The sequence below is a fragment of the Austrofundulus limnaeus genome, unplaced genomic scaffold (genome assembly GCF_001266775.1).
Source record: "Austrofundulus limnaeus strain Quisiro unplaced genomic scaffold, Austrofundulus_limnaeus-1.0 Scaffold17, whole genome shotgun sequence".
Taxonomy (NCBI): Eukaryota; Metazoa; Chordata; class Actinopteri; order Cyprinodontiformes; family Rivulidae; genus Austrofundulus; species Austrofundulus limnaeus.
The window spans coordinates 3,655,489-3,675,567 of NW_013952419.1; the positions used below are offsets into that span (position 1 = coordinate 3,655,489).

Below are 20,079 nucleotides of genomic sequence, written 5' to 3' on the forward strand. Positions count from 1 at the left end.
GTTGAAATGTTGGCAGTGTAGCAGAGAGTGAGACATGATTAAAATCACCAGATATTGCCACAAAGGCATTGGGGTGTTGTGATATAAAAGAAATCAATGACAAAAATCAGTTATATCATTTAAGAAATGTCAAATCAAAGATAATACTATCCAAATAAACAATTTTTGTGATTTTTTTTAAATAGCTTACTTTGTGTTTTTAAATATGAAGAAGTGTTATTGAACTGTGGTCAAACAGCACCAACATGTGGTGAGAAATGGAAGTGCAGCTTGGGCGCTTCCTTTTGTTTTTCAGCTATGAAAAAGGAGAAAGCATAAAATGTATGTGAAATGCACATGTTTATTGTCGATTATCTCATACTCTATGTGACATATTTATTTCAGAAAATAAATCATGCATGCAGTACATCACACTGGTGTACACTTCCCATATGGTCTAGCGGTTAGGATTCCTGGTTTTCACCCAGGCGGCCCGGGTTCGACTCCCGGTATGGGAACAGTTTCTATTTTCCCTTCTCGTAGTCTTTACAATGATGAATCAGTTAMCTACTGTTTCATTTATGTGACAAGCCCAAACATTTAATGTTTACTTCACATGTAGTCACTCCAAATGTATTATGTCTATATAAAAACTTTTAAAAACATAATTTTGCCTAAATTCAACATTGAACAAAATAGGACACACGTTCGTCTTGCTCTGAAAAACCTTGTGCAAACAAACTTTCTATCACTTAGCATTTTCATTAATTACTTGACCTTTCCTTATAGACTCATTAGATTAGTAAATACGCTGTGAAACAGACAAGACAAATAGCATTTAACAATAAAAAAAAATATTGAACATTTTATTATCTTAAAGCCTCTTGGCTTCTGTTACATCCACAATTATGTTTCAGTGCATCAAAAAAATACAAAATTTCAAGTAATTTGACAAAAACAAAAAAAAAATGTTTCCAAACAGTCCTTCTGCACAATCCCATCATTACAGTAACAAAGTGCAAATGTTTAAGGAAAAATATACATATMCATTYAACTCAACTATGACAAGTTTTCTTYATCAAATGTACCGACATGCAGATGAGATGCAGCTCATGTTTCATCAAAGTTTATATGTGGCTGCAGCCTGCAGACAATGCCTAGCACCGTGAGTTACATAAAAAAAGTAAAAATTATTTAATTTCTGTGTCAGTTGGCCTCAAAGCCACAGCACTGCATGAGGAAGTCCTCCAGGAAGTTTTCGGTTCCAGGCACGTCTGGACCACAGCCAGACTGTGACATCCCACCTCCCGCAGCGCTGAACACGCAGCTCGCGCTGTCCGCCCCCTCCTGTCCATTGGTCAGCATCTCCAAGAAGCCGGTGCTGTCCGGTGAGAGGTTGCTGGCAGTGGTCGCCGGTGACAGCAGATCCGACAGGAAGTCATCCCCACCTGAGTAGGTGCTGGAGGCAACAGTGCTCGGGGAGTTCAGCTCCGTGCTGTCCGGTTGGAGCTGCTTCTGGTTACCCAACAGCTGGTTCAGCTTGGCCAGCTTCTTTTTCTTAGCTTTTAGCTTCTTTATCAGTTTGTATCGGAGRGCTTCAGTTTCACTGAGACCCGGAGGGAGCTTGGAGGTGCTGGGTTTCTTTAGGATCGTCACCATGGGGGGTGCTGGTTGGTTTGCAGTGATGGTTTGAAATGGTTTTGCATTGCTGGGTGGCGGAGGGGATGGCAGTGGACTATTGTTGGCGGAGCTCTTTGTGCCGAAGCCGCCGTACATTTCTGCAGATTTTGGCGGGAGATTGATGCTCTCCATTGTAAGGAGCTGTGGATTAGAGGGTCCTGAAAGAGTCGTCTGTCTTTTCACAGGATTGGGAGTAGAGTGAACGGGTTGAGAGGACTTTACTTCTGTACCAGAGGAGGTTCTTGATGTGGGAGTGGGTTTTGATTCGAGCGTTTGGGGAAAGGTCCAAGGGTGTTTGCTCAGCAGGAAGGACCAACGAGTGCTTTGATCTATTGGGTGAGTTTTCTGACTGCTGGGCAGAGGTCGATCAGTCGAAGACTCTGTGGATGCTTGCTGCGCAACTTCAACGAGCGATGGGTCGTCCTGAGCAGGACCATCAGTCTCCTGACTGAGTGCTTCGGGGAGCTCTGAGGAGGTAGGCCAAGTCTGAGGAGCTTCTTCTGACACCGGTTTCTTTTGGCTCGCTCCTCTCCTTCGTCCTCTTCTGGCAGCGAGCGGTACATCAGTCGCTGAGCTGTCGACTGACTCAGATAAGTTGAGGGTCGCAGGAGGCTGGAGATCAGCGCCATGACACACGTCGCCACCTGCTGCAGGGAGGGAGCTGTCGGGCGAAGGTTCTGGCCTTTCAGTCCTCGTAGGAGCACCGTCTTGTGTTTGCTGGTTGTCGTTTAAATGCTGCGTTTCTGAATTGGCTGGAACAACTTCAACCAGGGTCAGAGTGACGATGTCATTGTGGCTAAGGCCCTCGAAAGCATCGAGAAAAGTTGTAGACCCTATTGAGGCATCAACACCAGCTGCGACTGTGGGGTCTGTCATGTTTGTGCCGTCTTTGTCTGTGAGTGCGTCTACAATGTCTGTGTCATCGTGAAGTGTAAAAAGAGACTGATCTGGAGACTGACTCATTGGTTCATCTACTCCCACCGTGTTTAAACTCGGGGTTACTGCAGGCTGTTCAGCAAACGTGTCCAGAGGAGGACAAGCAGTGGGGTCCGCGTCCTCCTCTACCTCCCAGAAGACGACATGCATCTCACGAGCCTGGATCTTCAGCTTCTGGTGGGTCCTGAAGTCGGGGTATTTCAAGTCGTCGTATTCCAGCCACGATTCTGTAGCAATACAAGAGTTTTAGTTGCAACAAGACGTGTTTGTACTGAGAGGAAACAAAACAAGTGGACTTCTGTTTTTGTAGATCCCTACTCGCCGGGGGAGATTTCTCAATTCAAAGCTGTGAAGATGCTTTGAATTCCACAACTGTTCTATTAAAGAAAAACAACCTCTACATGTAAAAATACCAACATAATGTCACAAATCATTTGTTTTATATAACATATTTCTTACCATCTTTACTGAGCTATGTTAGCTTTAGTTGAAGTTTCAAGTATATTTGGTAGTAACAGGTGCAGACCACTGACTTAACACTCATTTTGTGGGGCCTTTGAGGAAAAAACGATTGGGAACCTCTAACCTTATCAACTTATCAACCTCAGTTAGTTATAGAAAAGAAATGAATAAAATAAAACTGAAATTCTTTGTTAAAATACAAACCGTTGTTCCTAATCCAGGTGGCAAAGTGCTTGAGTCTGTGACTGTACTGTATGACGGTGGTGATGGAGTAACRTTTCCCCTGGAAGCTGAAGGTGAACACGCCAACGTCACTATCAGGAAGCCCCTCCACAAAGTGCAGCACAAACACTGGAGGTACACTGCACAACAACAGGAAGCAAACAACTGTTTAATTAAAACAGACAAGGACATTATATGTAAGATTTTACTTAAACGTTAGTAGATTACAACATACAATATYCTACAAATTAAAATTTAAAGGCTAAACTAGAAAAATTCACAGACAAACCTAACATTACCTAACTACAGTCAATATGGATTCAGAGCAAATCAGTCTACATCACCAGCCAACTGACATCACTGAAGAAATTACTAATACCATATATGGTAAGAAATTTAAAAAAAAGCTTTTGATACAATAAATCATGATATCTTATTTAGAAAACTAGAATGATTTGAATTTATGGGATAGTCTTGAACTGGATGACGAGCTATTTAAAGAGCAGACAATAATTTGTGAAAATGGGAGATATTGATTCTGATAGTTTGGAGACTATAAGGGGTACCTCAAGGGTCAGTGTTGGGACCTATTATTTAATTTGTATATACATGATATAAGTAAAGCAGGGCTGCTGCGATTAGTCGTGAATATGTCATCTATTAAACTGTCAACTAGGGCTGCAACGATTAATCGATTATTAAAATAATCGATGAAAAATTTAATAATCCATTAATCATTTTCTTTTTTTGTTGTTCTTTACTTTGTTTTTCTCTCCAAACTGCTTTGACCCCTTCCACTGCCACATCTGCCTTTCTGTCCTTGACACACATGCACAGTAGTGGTAACTGGGGTAGGCCGTGGACGTCACAAGACATTATACAGACAGGCTCTGGTATCATGGCTACCTGACAACAGAGCTCAAAGTGTGGGATCATTTTAAGAAAATGAAAGAGAAACCTGTGTAATATCTGCAGAGCAGAACTTGCCTTCCACAGCAATTATTTTTAGTTAGCATATAGCTAAAATCTAACGATGGTTATATAATAGCAGCTGCATTCTGGCACGATAAGCTCTGTTTTATATTCAATTAACGTATGATCTGATTAGTTGACTAATCGAAAAAAATAATCGGTGATTAATCGATTATAAAAAATAATCGTTTGTGGCAGCCCTAGGGTCAAACAATGTTTTAGTCAAACAGAACCAACAAGAATGAAACCAAAAGTAAAGAATTAGAGAAAAAATAAATGTTAAATGTAAATAAATTCTAATTATAATAAATTAATAATATTTTTACATCTAAAAATCACATTTTATTCTTTTAATCTATTTTACTCATTCAGCAACCTATTAAGTTTCGGTTATGTTTCATGTAGGAGAAATACACATTGTTTTCAGTCAGTATTTAATACAGCTGGTGAAATAAATTGTTAAAATATGTATTATGTGCTTCTGTTTTTTAATTCAGGAGATTATAAAAAAATCCTTCATTTGATTCAAGAGAAAACTCCGTTTTTTTTAAATGGCTGCTTATTAATTAATTGTTAATCAATCTATAAGATAAATCAACTTCAGATTAATTCATTATCAATAACTTGCATCCTTAAGGAGTTAACTTAATTTATATCTAATCATATTCATGTATTTTTTGCTGAATGTTCAGGTCCCTTATAGTTATTCATTTAATGTGTATAAAATATGCGTAAGAATGCTTGTAATGGATAAGATTGTCCATGGGTAAATATAAATTTACATCGTAAATAATGAATGGATTCATGTATAGATGAATACGGAAACTCAGGGTAAATTGTTCTTATATACAGTGGCATATATAACTGCACATGGCAACAACAACTTGAGTATTTATACTCAGATTTATTACAACTGATATTTATACTGTGTAAAAATTCATACTACTAATTTGTGTAACTTCCAAGTATGTCAAGTTTTTTTTTTTTTATTTATGTTCTATTTAACGAGGATCCATCTGAAAACATAGTATTGAGTTTAAAAGGTAGGAATTCATACATTTTTTACTTCTTTCTACTSTTAATAAACATGTGAAGACTACTATTGAAACAAAAAAATGAATCTTGCATTCCCTGCTTATGTATGTTCAAGTAAGCATGTTACTTTTTACTGCCATCATGTTCGAAATAAAAAACATTTGATTATTTTTCTGAGTCATACACAATAAGATTAACATTTTTATTAATTTTACTATTCCATTTAACCCTCTACATGTTTTGCAAAAAGTTTCAATAAACAATATTCAAACAAAAATATTTGTAAGATCATGCAGAAATGATGATTTCAGTTGAAGTATAGTATATATAGTATACAGTTTAGCTTTTATTTCTTCTGAATCAAAAGGTATATTTAATTTTTCACAAGTAGCTTCTGCATTTTAGCTTCATTTTTGTTCAATAAACCAAACCTTTTAGGACAAGGTCTTTTATTTTTTTATGATTTGATACAAAAAAACCTGAGAATAGAAAAGGGAGCATACTTATTGATATGATTGTGTGTGTATGTGTGTTAAAGCAAAGGTCAGCAGGTTTATTTTCCAACACAGAATTTTATAGGCACCTTTCCAGCAACATGGTCCTCTTCTGGTTCTTCTCGCCGCACATGTTACACGAAGCAACATGAACGGCATTGAGGGGACGCCAGTCAGGAACAATATTTGTGAAGGTGGGGAGAGTTTTAATAACCCTGAGGGGAAAAAGTAAAACATTTTTGGAATTTAGCAACAATTCAGAGTCAACGTAACAGTTTAGTTAAAATGGCTGAAGTCAAAGAATACTGTTATTAAGTAATATTTTTTATAAACTGGTACCCAGTGCTTTCTAATTGTGCTTTTCTAACATAATAATACCAGTAAAGCAAAGATTTCTGACATCATGTTTTATTTTGAGAGGATTAAGCCACAACTATGGTCATAGGTGAGCTCAGCTTCCCCACTTGTCAAATTTCTTTACTTCATAGTCAATTTTAAGCAATTTTACTCACTTTAAAGAGGAAAATTAACCTGATCCATGATCCAACAGTGGTGAAAGATAATAATTTTACTTTATCAAATGGAGTTTTGCGTTACAGAATCAAATCATCTTTTGTTTGGTTTTGTATATTTGTACTCACAGTTTACATCACAGAATATTTATTACTGACAGTTTAATTTGAGCTTTTAGTCTTCTCTCAAGTTTCTTCTTGATCAAAAATGAGTTTTAAAAAAAATGATTGCTCACCTTTCTTTGGTGACAACTTTACATCGGCTGCACCTGAACTCCCAGTGAAAGGAGGACTGAAAAAGATGCTCCGCCCAGGAGTCCATTGTGAGAAGAAGAGGCATAGCGAATACCGGAGTTTCCCTTTGACCTGGAGGGAAGAAAGAGCAAACACACAATGAGGCTAAAGCATCGTTGGCATAAAAAAAAACCCAAACAAAAAACCTAAACGATGTGCATATTATGGCTTAGATATCAGAATTCTTCACATTTAAAAACATCATCCTCCATGTTTTTATTCCCTCTGTTCACACTGATTTTTTTTTCTAGTCCCTTGGCTGCAAAAAGCAGAGGAAGCAAGTCCAGACCTGTCACTTTCTGCTATTATCAAATGATAATAGATACTTTAAAGGATTAAGTTTAACTACAGCCTTGAACAAAAACACAATGACTCAGTGAGGCTCTGTTGAGTTTTATGGAGTGAAAGTGTGAAATGCCAAAAAGGATAAAAACCCTGTATATCTTCTAGAGAACAAAATAAAACTGTGGTAATAAAACGCTGTAATTGAGGGTGTTAAATTTACGTTTTCAAAGGAACTTGCCCAAATGGAACAGACAAGTGTTGGTAAAAACTTGACTGCAGGGACTAAACATGATCATGCAAAAAAAGTGGATTTAAATAAAAAAGATTTTCTTTAAATAGTGAGAGCATTTTGATCAGATCAAATTTTTTTTAGTTAGGCAAATGTACAGTGGTTTGCAAAAGTATTCATACCCCTTGAACTTTTCCATATTTTGTCACATTACAACCACAAACATAAATATATTTCACTGGAATTTAATGTGAAAGACCAACACAAAGTGGTATACAATTGTGAAGTGGAAGAAAAATTTTACATGAATCAAAACATTTTTTACAAATAAAAAACTGATAAGTGCGATGTGCAAAATTATTCAGCCCCCCTGAGTCAATACTTTGTGGAGCCACCTTTTGCTGCAATTACAGCTGCAAGTCTTTTAGGGTATGTCTCCACCAGCTTTGCACATCTAGTGACTGCAATTCTTGCCCATTCCTCCTCGCAAAACAGCTCAAGCTCAGTCAGATTGGATGGAGAGCGTTTGTGAACAGCAGTTTTGAGATCTTGCCACAAATTCTCAATTGGGTTTAGGTCTGGACTTTGACTGGGCCATTCTAACACATGAATATTCTTTTTTTTAAACCACTCCATTGTAGCTTTGGCTTTATGTTTAGGGTCGTTGTCCTGCTGGAAGGTGAACCTCCGCCCCAGTCTCAAATCTTTTGCTGACTCCAACAGGTTTTCTTCCAAGATTGCCCTGTATTTGGCTCCATCCATCTTCCCATCAACTTTGACCAACTTCCCGGTCCCTGCTGAAGAGAAGCACCCCCAGAGCATGATGCTGCCACCACCATATTTGACAGTGGGGATGGTGTTTTCAGAGTGATGTGCAGTGTTCTTTCTCCGCCACACATAGCGTTTTGCATTGTGGCCAAAAAGTTCAATTTTGGTCTCGTCTGACCAAAGCACCTTCTTCCACATGTTTGCTGTGTCCTCAACATGGCTTCTGGCAAACTGCAAACGGGACTTCTTATGGTTTTCTTTTAACAATGGCTTTCTCCTTGCCACTCTTCCATAAAGACCACATTTGTATAGTGCACGACTAATTGTTGTCCTGTGGACAGTTTCCCCCACCTGAGCTGTGGCTCTCTGCATTTCATCCAGAGTCACCATGGGCCTCTTGGCTGCCTCTCTGATCAGTGATCTCCTTGTTCGGCCTGTAAGTTTAGGTGGACGGCCTTGTCTTGGCAGGTTTACTGTGTGCCATACTCTTTCCATTTCCGGATGATGGATTGAACAGTGCTCCGTGAGATGTTCAAAGCTTGGGAAATCTTTTTATAACCTAAGCCTGCTTTAAACTTCTCCAAAACCATATTCCTAACCTGTCTGGTGTGTTCTTTGGACTTCATGATGCTGTTTGCTCCCCAATATTCTCTTAACCAACATCTGAGGCCGTCACGGAGCAGCTGTATTTGTACTGAGATTAGATTACACACAGGTGGACCCTTTTGAGTCATTAGCAGTCATCAGGCAACTTCTGAATGCAATTGGTTGCACTCAGGGAAAAGGGGGCTGAATACTTTTGCACGTCGCACTTTTCAGTTTTTTATTTGTAAAAAATGTTTTGATTCATGTAAAATTTTGCTTCCACTTCACAATTGTATACCACTTTGTGTTGGTCTTTCACATTAAATTCCAGTGAAATATATTTATGTTTGTGGTTGTAATGTGACAAAATATGGAAAAGTTCAAGGGGTATGAATACTTTTGCAAACCACTGTATGTATTTCTCAGGATTATTGTATCCTCTAAATGTTGTTTTTAGCAAACGAGCACAAGATTAATTAAACACACCACTGTGAATATATTCAAATGATTAATAGTTTTATGTCAACAATGACAATAAAGTGATGAACATTAGTGTGTTTGTGCTCAGCTATCATTTTATTCAAAGAGAAACCCTCGCTTCATAACTTTAATTCCACATCTCAAAGACTTCAGACTGTCAATGTCAAATTTATTTGTATAGCACATTAAAGCAACAAAAACTGACTTAAGTGCTTCACAGTTTGGTCAAGACTTGAATCAAAAAATAAACAAAAATCATAGATACAAATACAGAAACACAATATAATATATATAAAAAACTCTAACTGAACTCAGTCTTAATTAAAAGCCAAAGAAAAGCGATGGGTCTTCAGCAAAGATTTTAAAGCCTCAACAGTCTCAGCTGACCGAAAATTAAGAGGTAAACTGTTCCACAGCTTTGGAGCAGCTATTGCTAAAGCCTGGTCACCTCTAAATTTCAGTTTGGATCTAGGAGCATCTAATAGAAACTGGTTGGTGGACCTGAGTGCTCTGACTGGAGTGTAGATGTTAAGATCACATAAATATGACGGGGCCAGACCATTAAAAACTTTAAAAACCATCAATAAAATCTTAAAATCAATTCGCAGGTGAACAGGGAGCCAATGGAGAGAAGGCAGGACCTAAAAAGCATGTGTTTGTGCTTTTTAGTACCTGTTAAAAGACGAGCTGCTGCGTTCTGGACAGTCTGTAGGCGATGCAGAGATGATTTATCCAAACCAGCATACAAAGAATTACAATAATCTWAACGAGTGGTAATAAAAGCATGAATCACCTTGTCAACTTCTTTGGTGGGGAGATATGATTTCACCCTAGCAATCAGTCTTAATTGTAAAAAACTTGACAGTAGAGTGGCTGTATGATGATAAAGGGCCAATGTCATCAGATTTAACTTTACCAAAACTCTTTCCATCAGTTTTACTCTGGGTTCCTCTCTGCTGAAGAAAACTAAAAACATGCAGGTTCATTACAGGTTGGAATGTGAGCTTACCCAGAATGCAACGCAGTTTGGGCTGCAGCTGCTTGAAGACGGACATCCTGAGACTCTGCAGCTCAACRTCAGCTCTTCGCAGCACGTGACTCGGCACCCTGACAACACCAYCTAGTCAAACAGAAGCCGAGTCATTTAAAGAACGGTTTGCTTAAATTTCCTTGTTGGTCGTTGAGACTGTTTTTGTTTTGTTGTTTCAATTATTTCTGTACAAATAGAAATCCAAATATTTTTTCTGTTCATAAATGCAATGAAACCAGATAAAAACAGAATCAAACACGAAATTTTGATCACATATCAGCTTTCGTTTACCTCTTCCAGTTTGTTGGTGCACCTGAACAGCAGCAGAGATGTCRTCATATCTTTTTAACAGCTGCCACACAGACGAGCGATGAGGCTCATCTTTAGGTTTGAGCCTTCTTAAGGTTTTACAGTTCACCAAAGCAGAGAGCAGTGAGTCCAGCCAGCACAGGTTGTCACTGTTCTCCCAGAGCAGGAGTTTGGGAACAGATACAAGCTCCTCAGACTGTCTTATAGAAAGTGAAGCCAAATCCTCACTCTCTGACCCGATGCCTTCTGCGTCTCCACTTCCACTCATGTCTGAAATCAGTGACTTTTTATTTTTGGATGTCAGCTTATTGCCCAAAATCGTCTGAAATTCATTGTTCGTTGAAGAGAAGTCCMGACTGGGACTTGGTTTGCTGCATCCATTTGAAACAGGAACGCCCTCCTCTTTAAAGCTGTTCTCTGATGAACCATTAACTGCATGGTGAAGAGAAAGCGAGGGCTCGACTCCATCGCCGTTCAACAAAACGTCTGCTTGGTGCTCGACTCCATCGCCGTTCAACAAAACGTCTGCTTGGTGCTCGACTCCATCGCCGTTCAACAAAACGTCTGCTTGGTGCTCGACTCCATCACCGTTCAAAACGTCTGACTGGTGTCCAAAAGCGTCGAGGCCTGGGGGAGGACCAACATCCTCGTCTCGAAGTGAATCCCATGTTTCTGTCTCYGTATCCATGCAGTCGTTTCCACCCACGCTCTCATTTTGAGTTTTTGGTGCTGCATGTAGATCATTTGTAAGAGGATTCACAGATTCATGCTCTGATCGTGGCTGCAACTCGTAACTGCCAACTTTGCTCGACCGTGGACGTTTAAATGCAGATTCAGTCACGTCTTCTGTGTCCAAATCCAATATATTTTTTCTTTTGTTCCCCACAGTGGGAACCACGGGAACCAAACTAGACAGAACATCCTCCAAGGGCCTGGTGACTAGAGGGAAAAGGCACTGTATGGGAGTGAACGAAGAAGTTAGTGACGGTTAAAATAAATGTGTGTGTCAGTAACAGTAGAGCTCACCTGTGGGTTTGTGCAAACGGTGATGGATTCCTGAAGGTTGATGTGGTAAGAGCGCAGACGGAAAGTGAAGCCCTTTGAAGAACACCAGGGACAAAACTCCAGTGACTCAGCTCGTTCCTGAACCTATCAAACAGAAGTAGTTGTGTCACAATGTCACTGGTGAGCAGTAACTCGGTTTATAGATCATTAAATGYTTCTGCAAGACAGAAGTAAGCACAAGAAAACAATAAGAGACAATGTWTTGAACAACTTTAAGACACAATTAAGTCACCAGTCTTTGATTCGTCACATCATACTTTCGCCTTTTACAATGTCAAGATTTCCGTTTTTTTTGTTCTCTTCTTTTAATAAATTTAGTTTGGTACTGCTCAGTCACAGTTTCTTTTCAAATATAATTCAGCTTTGCGCAAGTGACCACAATGAGAGGAAACCAAGAGCACCACTGACTTTTCCCAAATACCCCGCCTGTGGCGAGGCCAAAGCCTCCAAACCAGTGTCTTCACCAGTCATGGACAAACAGTTGTTGCTCTTCTTTGCTTCCACGGCTGTCCGGTGCCATTGAAAGGACAAAACCATGTCACCGCAGCCTGGCTCGCCTCAACAAAACCTGGAGGGGTATAAAACAACAACCACAACAGAGATGTTAAAAATTAGAGGGTACACAATGCGAAAAACACACTAATGTTTGGATCAACACAACCAAAATTTAAAGTTATTTTCTGTCATAAATTACTAATAAATTAAAAATATATTTGATCGTGCAAGAAGCGATGTTATCATTTGTCCTTGTTTTCACAGATTTTTGTTCAAAACTATTTTTTTACACATCACTGTATCTGCAAATATGTCATGAAGGTCTTTTTAAGTGAATTAAATGTTTTGCATTCCAGATATGCCCTGATTAACACCAGAGGAAAACACATCTGCTGCTGTTCTCTGTTGTTTCTATGTACATAAAGCTACTATGTTTAAATCACTGCAAAATGTTTTTATTTCTCATATATATATATATATATAAACAAACTACCTTTAATATTATTTGAATGCAGCCTCGTGTTGAAGATCCATCCCAGCTACTCTTTGAGTTGAGTCCATGTGTTTTAGCTGTGACAACAGCACATAAGTGTTTTAAATACTGACATTATTAACAATAAGCTAAGAAAGCTTCAGCACACTGAAAGTACTTAACGTTATAACTTACAACAGATTAATGAATTACTAACAAGATACAAGATAAGATACTAATCTTATACATAATCAAACTACAGGTTTTTGGATACACAAGGCAGATGCTTTTGTAAGAACATGCAGTTCTGACTGATAGCATAATGCTAATGTTAGCCTTAACTCGGASAGTGAATACAATTTTAATCACGTTAAATAAAATAAACATACATACCTAAAACCGCGTTGAATTCGGTTTAATAATAAAATGCAAAAGATAAGGCATCCACGAAGAGCTACAAGTCTTACGTTCTCCAGTGAATGAAGCCCATGTGCATCGTTTGACAATCGTTCAACTTCCGGTTGCGGTCGCTGCCGGGTGTGCGTCGGTCTTTGTACTCCCCGTTTCTAAACGAAAGGTTCCGGCAGGCCTCCATTCGGTGGTTCAGCGAACTGCACGAGTCTGTAGACAATTTATTGTTCACACTAGGGCACGCACTGCACATCAGTGCATCAAACCAGTGCTAACCGGTTTCACTTGTTTAAAAAAAAAGCTTAGTCACATTTGATCACGCTGGGAGTTATTACCACACTTAAAATAGCAGGTTCTATTATTTGCAGAGAAGATTTTTGTTAAAACATACTTTATATTTTTATATTATATCATACGTGTTGTGTGAATGTAAAAAATATCGATTCAAAAGTAGATTAGACTACTACTGGCCTGCTATTATGTATATTAATATTGCTGTTGTATTTAGATGGAATTCGTGTATATACACGTATATAAAAAGTATGAACATATTTTTAACAAGTACAAATACATTTGGTCTAATAGGTTTTGTTACAGCTGAATGGAAACAAGAGGCTGAACAGGAGAGCTACTGATTAATAAAGTGTCACTTAAAAAAGCAGAATTAAAAGACAAAAATAACATTATAGTTTAGGTTGCATGTGTACCTTATTTTGTAGGCACACAATAGTATTTTGATGCCATAAATAAAAAAAATACTTATGTATTTACTTATTTCTGCATGCGTATGTGTATTTTTGAGGAAGTCAGGTCTAATGATTGGGGGTGGGATGAGGTTTACATATGTCCTCTCACTCTGGTTCTACTAAACATTGTGCCAAAACACCCCCCCCCCCMCCCAACGCACACACACTATAGACATGTGAATTCACACACCCATTCCCGCCTCTCGCGTGCGCCCTCCTCCCTGAAGCCCCTCCTGTATCGGCTGCTCTCCTGTCCTCTATTTTCCTCTTGATGACAAAATGAATTTGCATATTTTTCCCAGGGAGTGCTCATTAGAATGCATAAACATGAGCCGGCTATAGCTTTCTGCCGTGGTATCTCCTGATGCAAAACGAGGCGCAGACAGGCAGCATCACAGGCAGACATGTGGCCTGAGTCTGGGCTGTGATTGGCATTTGGAATCAGTTCATCCTGCTCAATCTTAAATCAAGGAGAGGAATAAACTCAGGGCCGGCCATGTTCCTTTGTTTCTGCAACAGCTGTTGGCAAACAAAGTATTTGATCATTTTCAGGCACAAACAAAAGTAGGATTTTTACAAATGGCATATGGATACGATTCGCAAATCGTGGATAAAATAACACCTTGTGTTTTCAGTGGTATAACACTCCACCCCCAACTCTCATTTAAAAACACAATCAGCTCTGTTAAGTTAAACCACATTGTGCAAAACAGGCAAACCATCACAGGAAAAATACATATCACTATCAGAAAACTAAGACAATTTAAGTAGTACTGACAATGTACTCTACAATAACTTCTCTGTGCCTCTAAAAGTTTGTATTAGTGCCGGTGATGGACTCGAGGTCCCAGAAACAGCGTTTATACTCCTATTATTGACCAAATCAGCACCTAAATATCCTTATAACTCAGCAAAATAATAGTTGCTCAAACACCTTTAAAATAAATTACAAGGGATATATTCTTTGCCAAATGGTGGCGCTAGAGGTCAGGTCACAAGGTCACAACAAGGTGCTTCATTCCTTATAAAAAGGTGCACTCCTCTCCAGCTAGAAACTTCAGCTCAACTCATATTTAACAGTTGAACTGTAATATAAATAATATATAATGTATACATAATATATACTGTAATATAAGTGTAAGATAACACCTGATATCTGTTGCAATTAAAAAAATACAGCATTAAATTTATAATAGATTGTCTAAACCAGGGGTGTGCAAACATTTTGTCACATGGGCCAAAATCATAAAGTCAGAAGGACTTGAGGGCCAAAAATATATATATTTTTTACCTGCTCAACAATAAACTAAGCATTGAATACTTTAATTAAACAAATAACGTAGTCAGATTTATTGCTGCAAATGGATGTGTAAATTAATCTAGATCCAGAAGTTTAAAAGTGTTTTGCAGGATTCCCTTACTGAAAGAAATGTTGCAATTTTCTAGGTTTTGGTTGGGTAAGAAATAACCCAATTTTGATCAATAAAATCAGGATTTAGGTCAGTCTCATTGAAAATGCTTGCTGTATTCAGATGAATTTAAGAAATTAATTAAAAGCAGATTGGAGTGCAGCAAAATCAGCTTTTGAGAAATCACTAGATTGATGTGGAAAAAGCAAAACCTGGTTATTTAAAGTCAAATCATTGGTATTGTTGCCAATATTTTTTATTATAAGATTTTACTTTGTGATAAATTTGCCCTGATAATAAATAGAAAGTCTCCATCTACATCAGACACCTGTGCCGGGGGGGACAAATTTGTAAACAAATTAGTAAAATGTCAGGGGCCACACAAAATCAGCTCAGGCGCCACAAATGGCCCCAGGGCCACACTTTGGACATCCCTGGTCTAAACTGTCTTGTTCCTGTTGCTCAAAGTAAAGTCAAAGAACTCCCTAGTTCTTTCTCTCAGTTGCACAGAGACACACAGCATGTTTCATGCACAACTTAAACAATTCTCAACATCTGTTGATCAAAAGAAATTTTTTTTAAAAATTGTGACCTTTCAGCACTTCTCGATTATGTTAATGAGACAATTTTAACAGCAGTGCAATGATTTGTGGTCACAGAGATGTTCTGCAATTCGCAAGTCGCAGTTTAAACAACAAAAAGTRAAATAATGCATAAAAACCACTGTTTGACATCTTAATCTCTTAACATCTCTTAATGGAGGCTCGTAATAATTTAAATTGYGTAATAAATCTGGACCAGCTGAGAAATGTGACAAAAACATATATTTTAAAACCTGTTTCGAAAAATCTAATATCTATTAGAATTTGAATATATAAAACGGTAACCTCACTTTGTGTCGTTGAACATTAATAATTTGGTGAAACTAGTTGAATGTTTGTAATTTAAAGTTTAATTTAGCAGAAGCAAARTGGTCGTTTCTAAACCTAAAAGTCTGGTTTGATCATCGGACTCTTTGTGTTGCAGTGTCCATGAAGAACAGCAAAAACATTAAAAACACATATCCATATGAGGGGCAGTGTTTTATTTTTATGTTGCTAAAAGCCCATCTACGGGTATTGCAGATTAGCCAGGAGGACTGCGACCAGTTGTACATCGGGGAAACAAAGCAGCCACTGTTCAAAAGAATGTCCCAACACAGACGAGCTACATCTAATGGCCAGAACTCTGCAGTTTTCACTCATTTACAGGCCAGCGGTCACTCTTTCAGAGATGAGGATGTTCTCATTCTTGATAGAGAGGAACGTTGGTTTGAGAGAGGAGTAAAAKAAGCCATTTTTGTGAAGAAAGACCGTCCATCATTAAACAGAGGTGGAGGCCTCCGTTTTCAGTTGTCCCCCTCCTACAGTGCTGCTATTGCCAGTATCACTCCACCCCCTGTTAACAATAGGTGTTAATTAGGTGTCAACGGTAGCCATGTGATGTGAGTATCAGTCACATGGAGGCAGGGCTTAAAAGCCTGAATTTTGCCTGAAACTCTCAGACTGAAGAAGTCTCTTGGAGGAGAGACGAAACGTTTCATTAGAGAAGAACCCGTCCAGAGGACCTAYACAATTTTTTTCTTTTTGATTTTTTACCTGGATTACTGAGATGCATCAGGACGTCTTGCATAAGGATACTTCAGCACGCTGTAGGTGCTGACGATCAAACATCTGACACTTCAATAGGAGGACCACCTTCCACTCGATTTACTCGCCTGTGTATTAATGTAGAAAGAAGGGCTGCATTGACAAAGTGTGTAGATTATATAAATAAACACAGTGAACTGCTTGGCAGAACCTTACACGAGCCTAACAGATGTTGTGGACTATTTAAGTGACAATAGTTTTTACATAACAGTGAAGAAACAGGATCACTGCTGTGAGACTCAGTTGATGGATGTTGTCTGCTTCACGACCCAAAAGCAACACGCACACATAACTAAAAATAAAATATGCTAATAATAATTGCTTTTAGGCTATAGTAAAAGATATCCTTCCGATTCCATTTATAAACTGCACTCCTGATCAGTCGCTGCATAAAACAGCAGGCACGGCTACAGCTTCATAACTTTATATTCAGTCGATGCAAAACAATCAGCTAAGCGACTCATCTGATGGCTAACATTTTAATCAAAGTTTACTTAAAAAAGTTCAAAATAAAAATGAAACAAGTGATCAACCAGAACTAAAACATGGGTCAAAAACATAATAACAACAGACTATTTGGTTATATAAATAGTTTCTTAATCACACTGTCTGAATATAGTTATGAAACCACATCAATGCCTGCTGTTTTTATGTGTAGCTACAGTTTCATAACTTTATTTTCTGCCAATAATGTATGCCTTGATATGAATAGTCATATTTTTAATCAAAAATTACCTACATGAATGGTTTTTAATATGAAACAGGTTCAGAAAATGGCTAGAAAATATAAACATAAGCTATTATATCAATAAATGCATATATCATTGTTTCAAATGTGCTGTATTATCTAAATTGCATGCTATGATATTAGCTAAAAATATAGCTAAAGCTCCATATTTAGTGCTTAATCTTATCAGAGGAGATATAAATGTAATTTTCTGCACGCTCCATGTCCTGCATGTTTATATTATTAGCTAGAAGTGAAAACATGGAATGGGCATTTTATAATGGAAACATGCTGAGAAGRTGTTATTACATCTTAGGAGTCAAAATCCCTTCAAATATTCATTTCTAGTCCACAACTATCACATCCAGGAGGATAAATGGACTCTCGGGAGTTTTACATGTGAATACACCATGTTGTTCAAACGCATTTACAAAGCTGTAATTTACTAATAAAGTGGCGCGTGCTGAGGAAAACAGAGTGGGGTCGGTCGTCGACGAGGGGGACAACCTTTCGAAGACGGTGGCAGAGAGTTTAACAGCCTCCTCGGCTCACTGACGACGTGCACAGCACGTTGTCTCATCCATTTAACTCGCCTGCTACTGTACACTGCACTCAACGTAGTGAATTCAACACTATGGCAGAACAGACTACACTACTAGCAGCTCCGGCGTGCTCGGGCTGCAATATTTTTGTATCCACGCGCCGCGAAAAACTTCGGTGACGTTTCACAAAAGCCGGCCAATAGCGTCCCGTCTTCTATTAGGACAATGGAAAGCCGCTGGCCAATCAGAGCGACGACAGACGGGGCGCTGGCCAATGGCGTGCGAGCCCCGCCGAGAGTAATGTTGAGCGAAGCGAAGACTGAAGACACTGCGTATCGCCTGAGCTCTCTCTCATACACAGCCATTGCAGAGCATTGAGATCCAGCTACAGTCAATTGGTGAGTATCACACACACGAACATTTTAAGTGTTTGTAACGACGACAATCACGGTAACAACCCCAAATATCGCACTCATCAGTTCGCAGCGGTCGAATATATGACAACGTAGCGCTAGCAAATAATTTTATTGTTTTAAAAGCGTGAAAAAACAAGAGGCGGAAAATAACCGGTAACATCACATTACTCTGCCTAAGACGCTCAGCACAGAAAAAAAGAAGAAATAAAAATTAACCCCGATTAAATTCGACGAAAACTGCGCATTTTGTTATATACGAAAAATTTTATATATTATATTGTTTTTGTTGGGACAAAGCGGGGGTTGAAGCAATGCGTGGTTATCGCGTAAAAAAACATCTAGAAATAGTCTAGCGGACGAAACACGGTGAAGCGACAATGGTAGAAGACTCACCGTTAGCTAGCCATTGCAGTGCGAAGCTTCACTGCCTGTCAATGTGAAGAGTGCGGCTCCGAAAGCGAGCTTTAAAAAATCACGCAAACACAAGAAAAAGAAAGACCGTCTCGAAATAAGCACAGGCGCTTAATTTCTCGACAAAATCCCCCCGACGAGACAGTTAAAAAAAATCCCCTCACGATCTGCGCTTTACTGTAATGGCTGACTGTATTCGCATAGGAAACAAGGCAGCGCGAGGCAATGACAGAGGCGCAGTTCGCTTCAACTTTTTCTGGCCGGCTTTTCTCGAAAAGCGAACCGGCAACTGTGCGTTCTGACGACGGCAAATTAAAGTTCGGTCTTTCGCGATTCGAACGACGCCCTGCACGCATTTTTCCGACGTTTCGAAAGGGTTCGAATCGGGCTCCGAAGCGAGGCAGTCGCCGCGGCCGCTCTGCCCTCTATTGCAATGGCTGTGGCGCTGACACAAAGAGAAGGAGCCATATTCTCCATGTTAGTGGATGAAGACGAGCGGCCATTAGGAGCTCATAGAAACCAAGTCAGTAGCACAGCCCGCTCATAGACAGCACAGACCCAATGTATTACTATACAAGGCGGCCAGTGCAATAGGAATCAATCGGGGGAAATATTTTAGCCATTTTCGCCGGCTTTTTGGACGTGTTTGCCGCGTCGCAAAGCGAACTGGGCGGCGCGAGGAGACATTTGAGGGGGACTTTCTTTCATGAAGAAGGCATTCTCACAAAATGGAAGAAGAAATATTGCCGTCGTTGTTGACCTCCTTTTCCTCAACGAGAAGCCTATGCGCCATTATTACTGCTTGTGTCGACGCGGCTCAGGACTTACAGCAGCGTTTAATACGGGGGAAACGTACGGGATGGAAAAGGGAGCGTTTTAAACGCGTTTAGCGAGTTATTTACGGGAAAAAATAAACAAAAAAACAAAGACGCGCACGGGAGGAGGAGTGTTTGCTCGCATTACGTTGCACTTTTCAGGGTTATTTTTTCAATAAAAGCGACTTTTTGTGACATTTTTGGCTSTTTGTGTCGAACTTTATTTCTTCAATAAACAATAAAAACACTTATTGGATTTTTGTTTTTTGACACTTTAGGCAGGGGTTTTATTTATTTTTCACCAAAAACACAGTTTTAAACAAAATGCACGGATTTGAAGTAAGAGCTGAACTTTTTTGGAAAACTTACGTCAGTTATGCAGACAATAAGGTGGCTTTAATAAAAACAAAATTACACTTTTTTAAATTATTACTATTTTTTTAAATCTCTGATTTAATGAGATTAGGCAGTTTTAAGCCACCATAATGAGAGCAGTCCCTGCAGTTTTAYATAAGGGCAATAAATGAAGTCATTTTCATGGCTTTAGCTTTATATTTGCAGTAGGGGTGTAAGAAAATATCGATACAATGAAATATCGCGATATTTCATT

General features: G+C 38.9%; 2 protein-coding genes and 1 non-coding gene across 3 annotated transcripts in view; 2 read left to right on the forward strand and 1 right to left on the reverse strand.

The window, feature by feature from the left end:
- The first annotated feature begins 425 nt into the window (after positions 1-425).
- trnae-uuc (transfer RNA glutamic acid (anticodon UUC)) lies at positions 426-497 on the forward strand. The gene has a single exon. It is a non-coding gene; the product is annotated as a tRNA-Glu (tRNA).
- Positions 498-816: 319 nt separating this feature from the next.
- On the reverse strand, positions 817-19,027 carry uspl1 (ubiquitin specific peptidase like 1). Its single transcript, XM_014003095.1, has 12 exons — positions 18,637-19,027; positions 16,508-16,626; positions 12,698-12,925; positions 12,326-12,402; positions 11,746-11,905; positions 11,299-11,421; positions 10,148-11,227; positions 9,943-10,057; positions 6,529-6,658; positions 5,870-5,995; positions 3,262-3,419; positions 817-2,822 (listed from the first exon to the last, which is right to left on the reverse strand). The coding sequence occupies exons 5-12, from the start codon at positions 11,872-11,874 to the stop codon at positions 1,186-1,188; spliced, it is 3,498 nt and encodes a 1,165-aa protein (XP_013858549.1). The 5' UTR covers positions 11,875-11,905; positions 12,326-12,402; positions 12,698-12,925; positions 16,508-16,626; positions 18,637-19,027; the 3' UTR covers positions 817-1,185.
- Positions 18,122-20,079, forward strand: part of hmgb1a (high mobility group box 1a) — a 3,874-nt gene continuing 1,916 nt past the window's right edge. The window contains exon 1 of the mRNA XM_014003330.1: positions 18,122-18,225. The gene's annotated coding sequence lies outside the window, so the exon portion shown is untranslated. The remainder of the gene's footprint in view (positions 18,226-20,079) is intronic.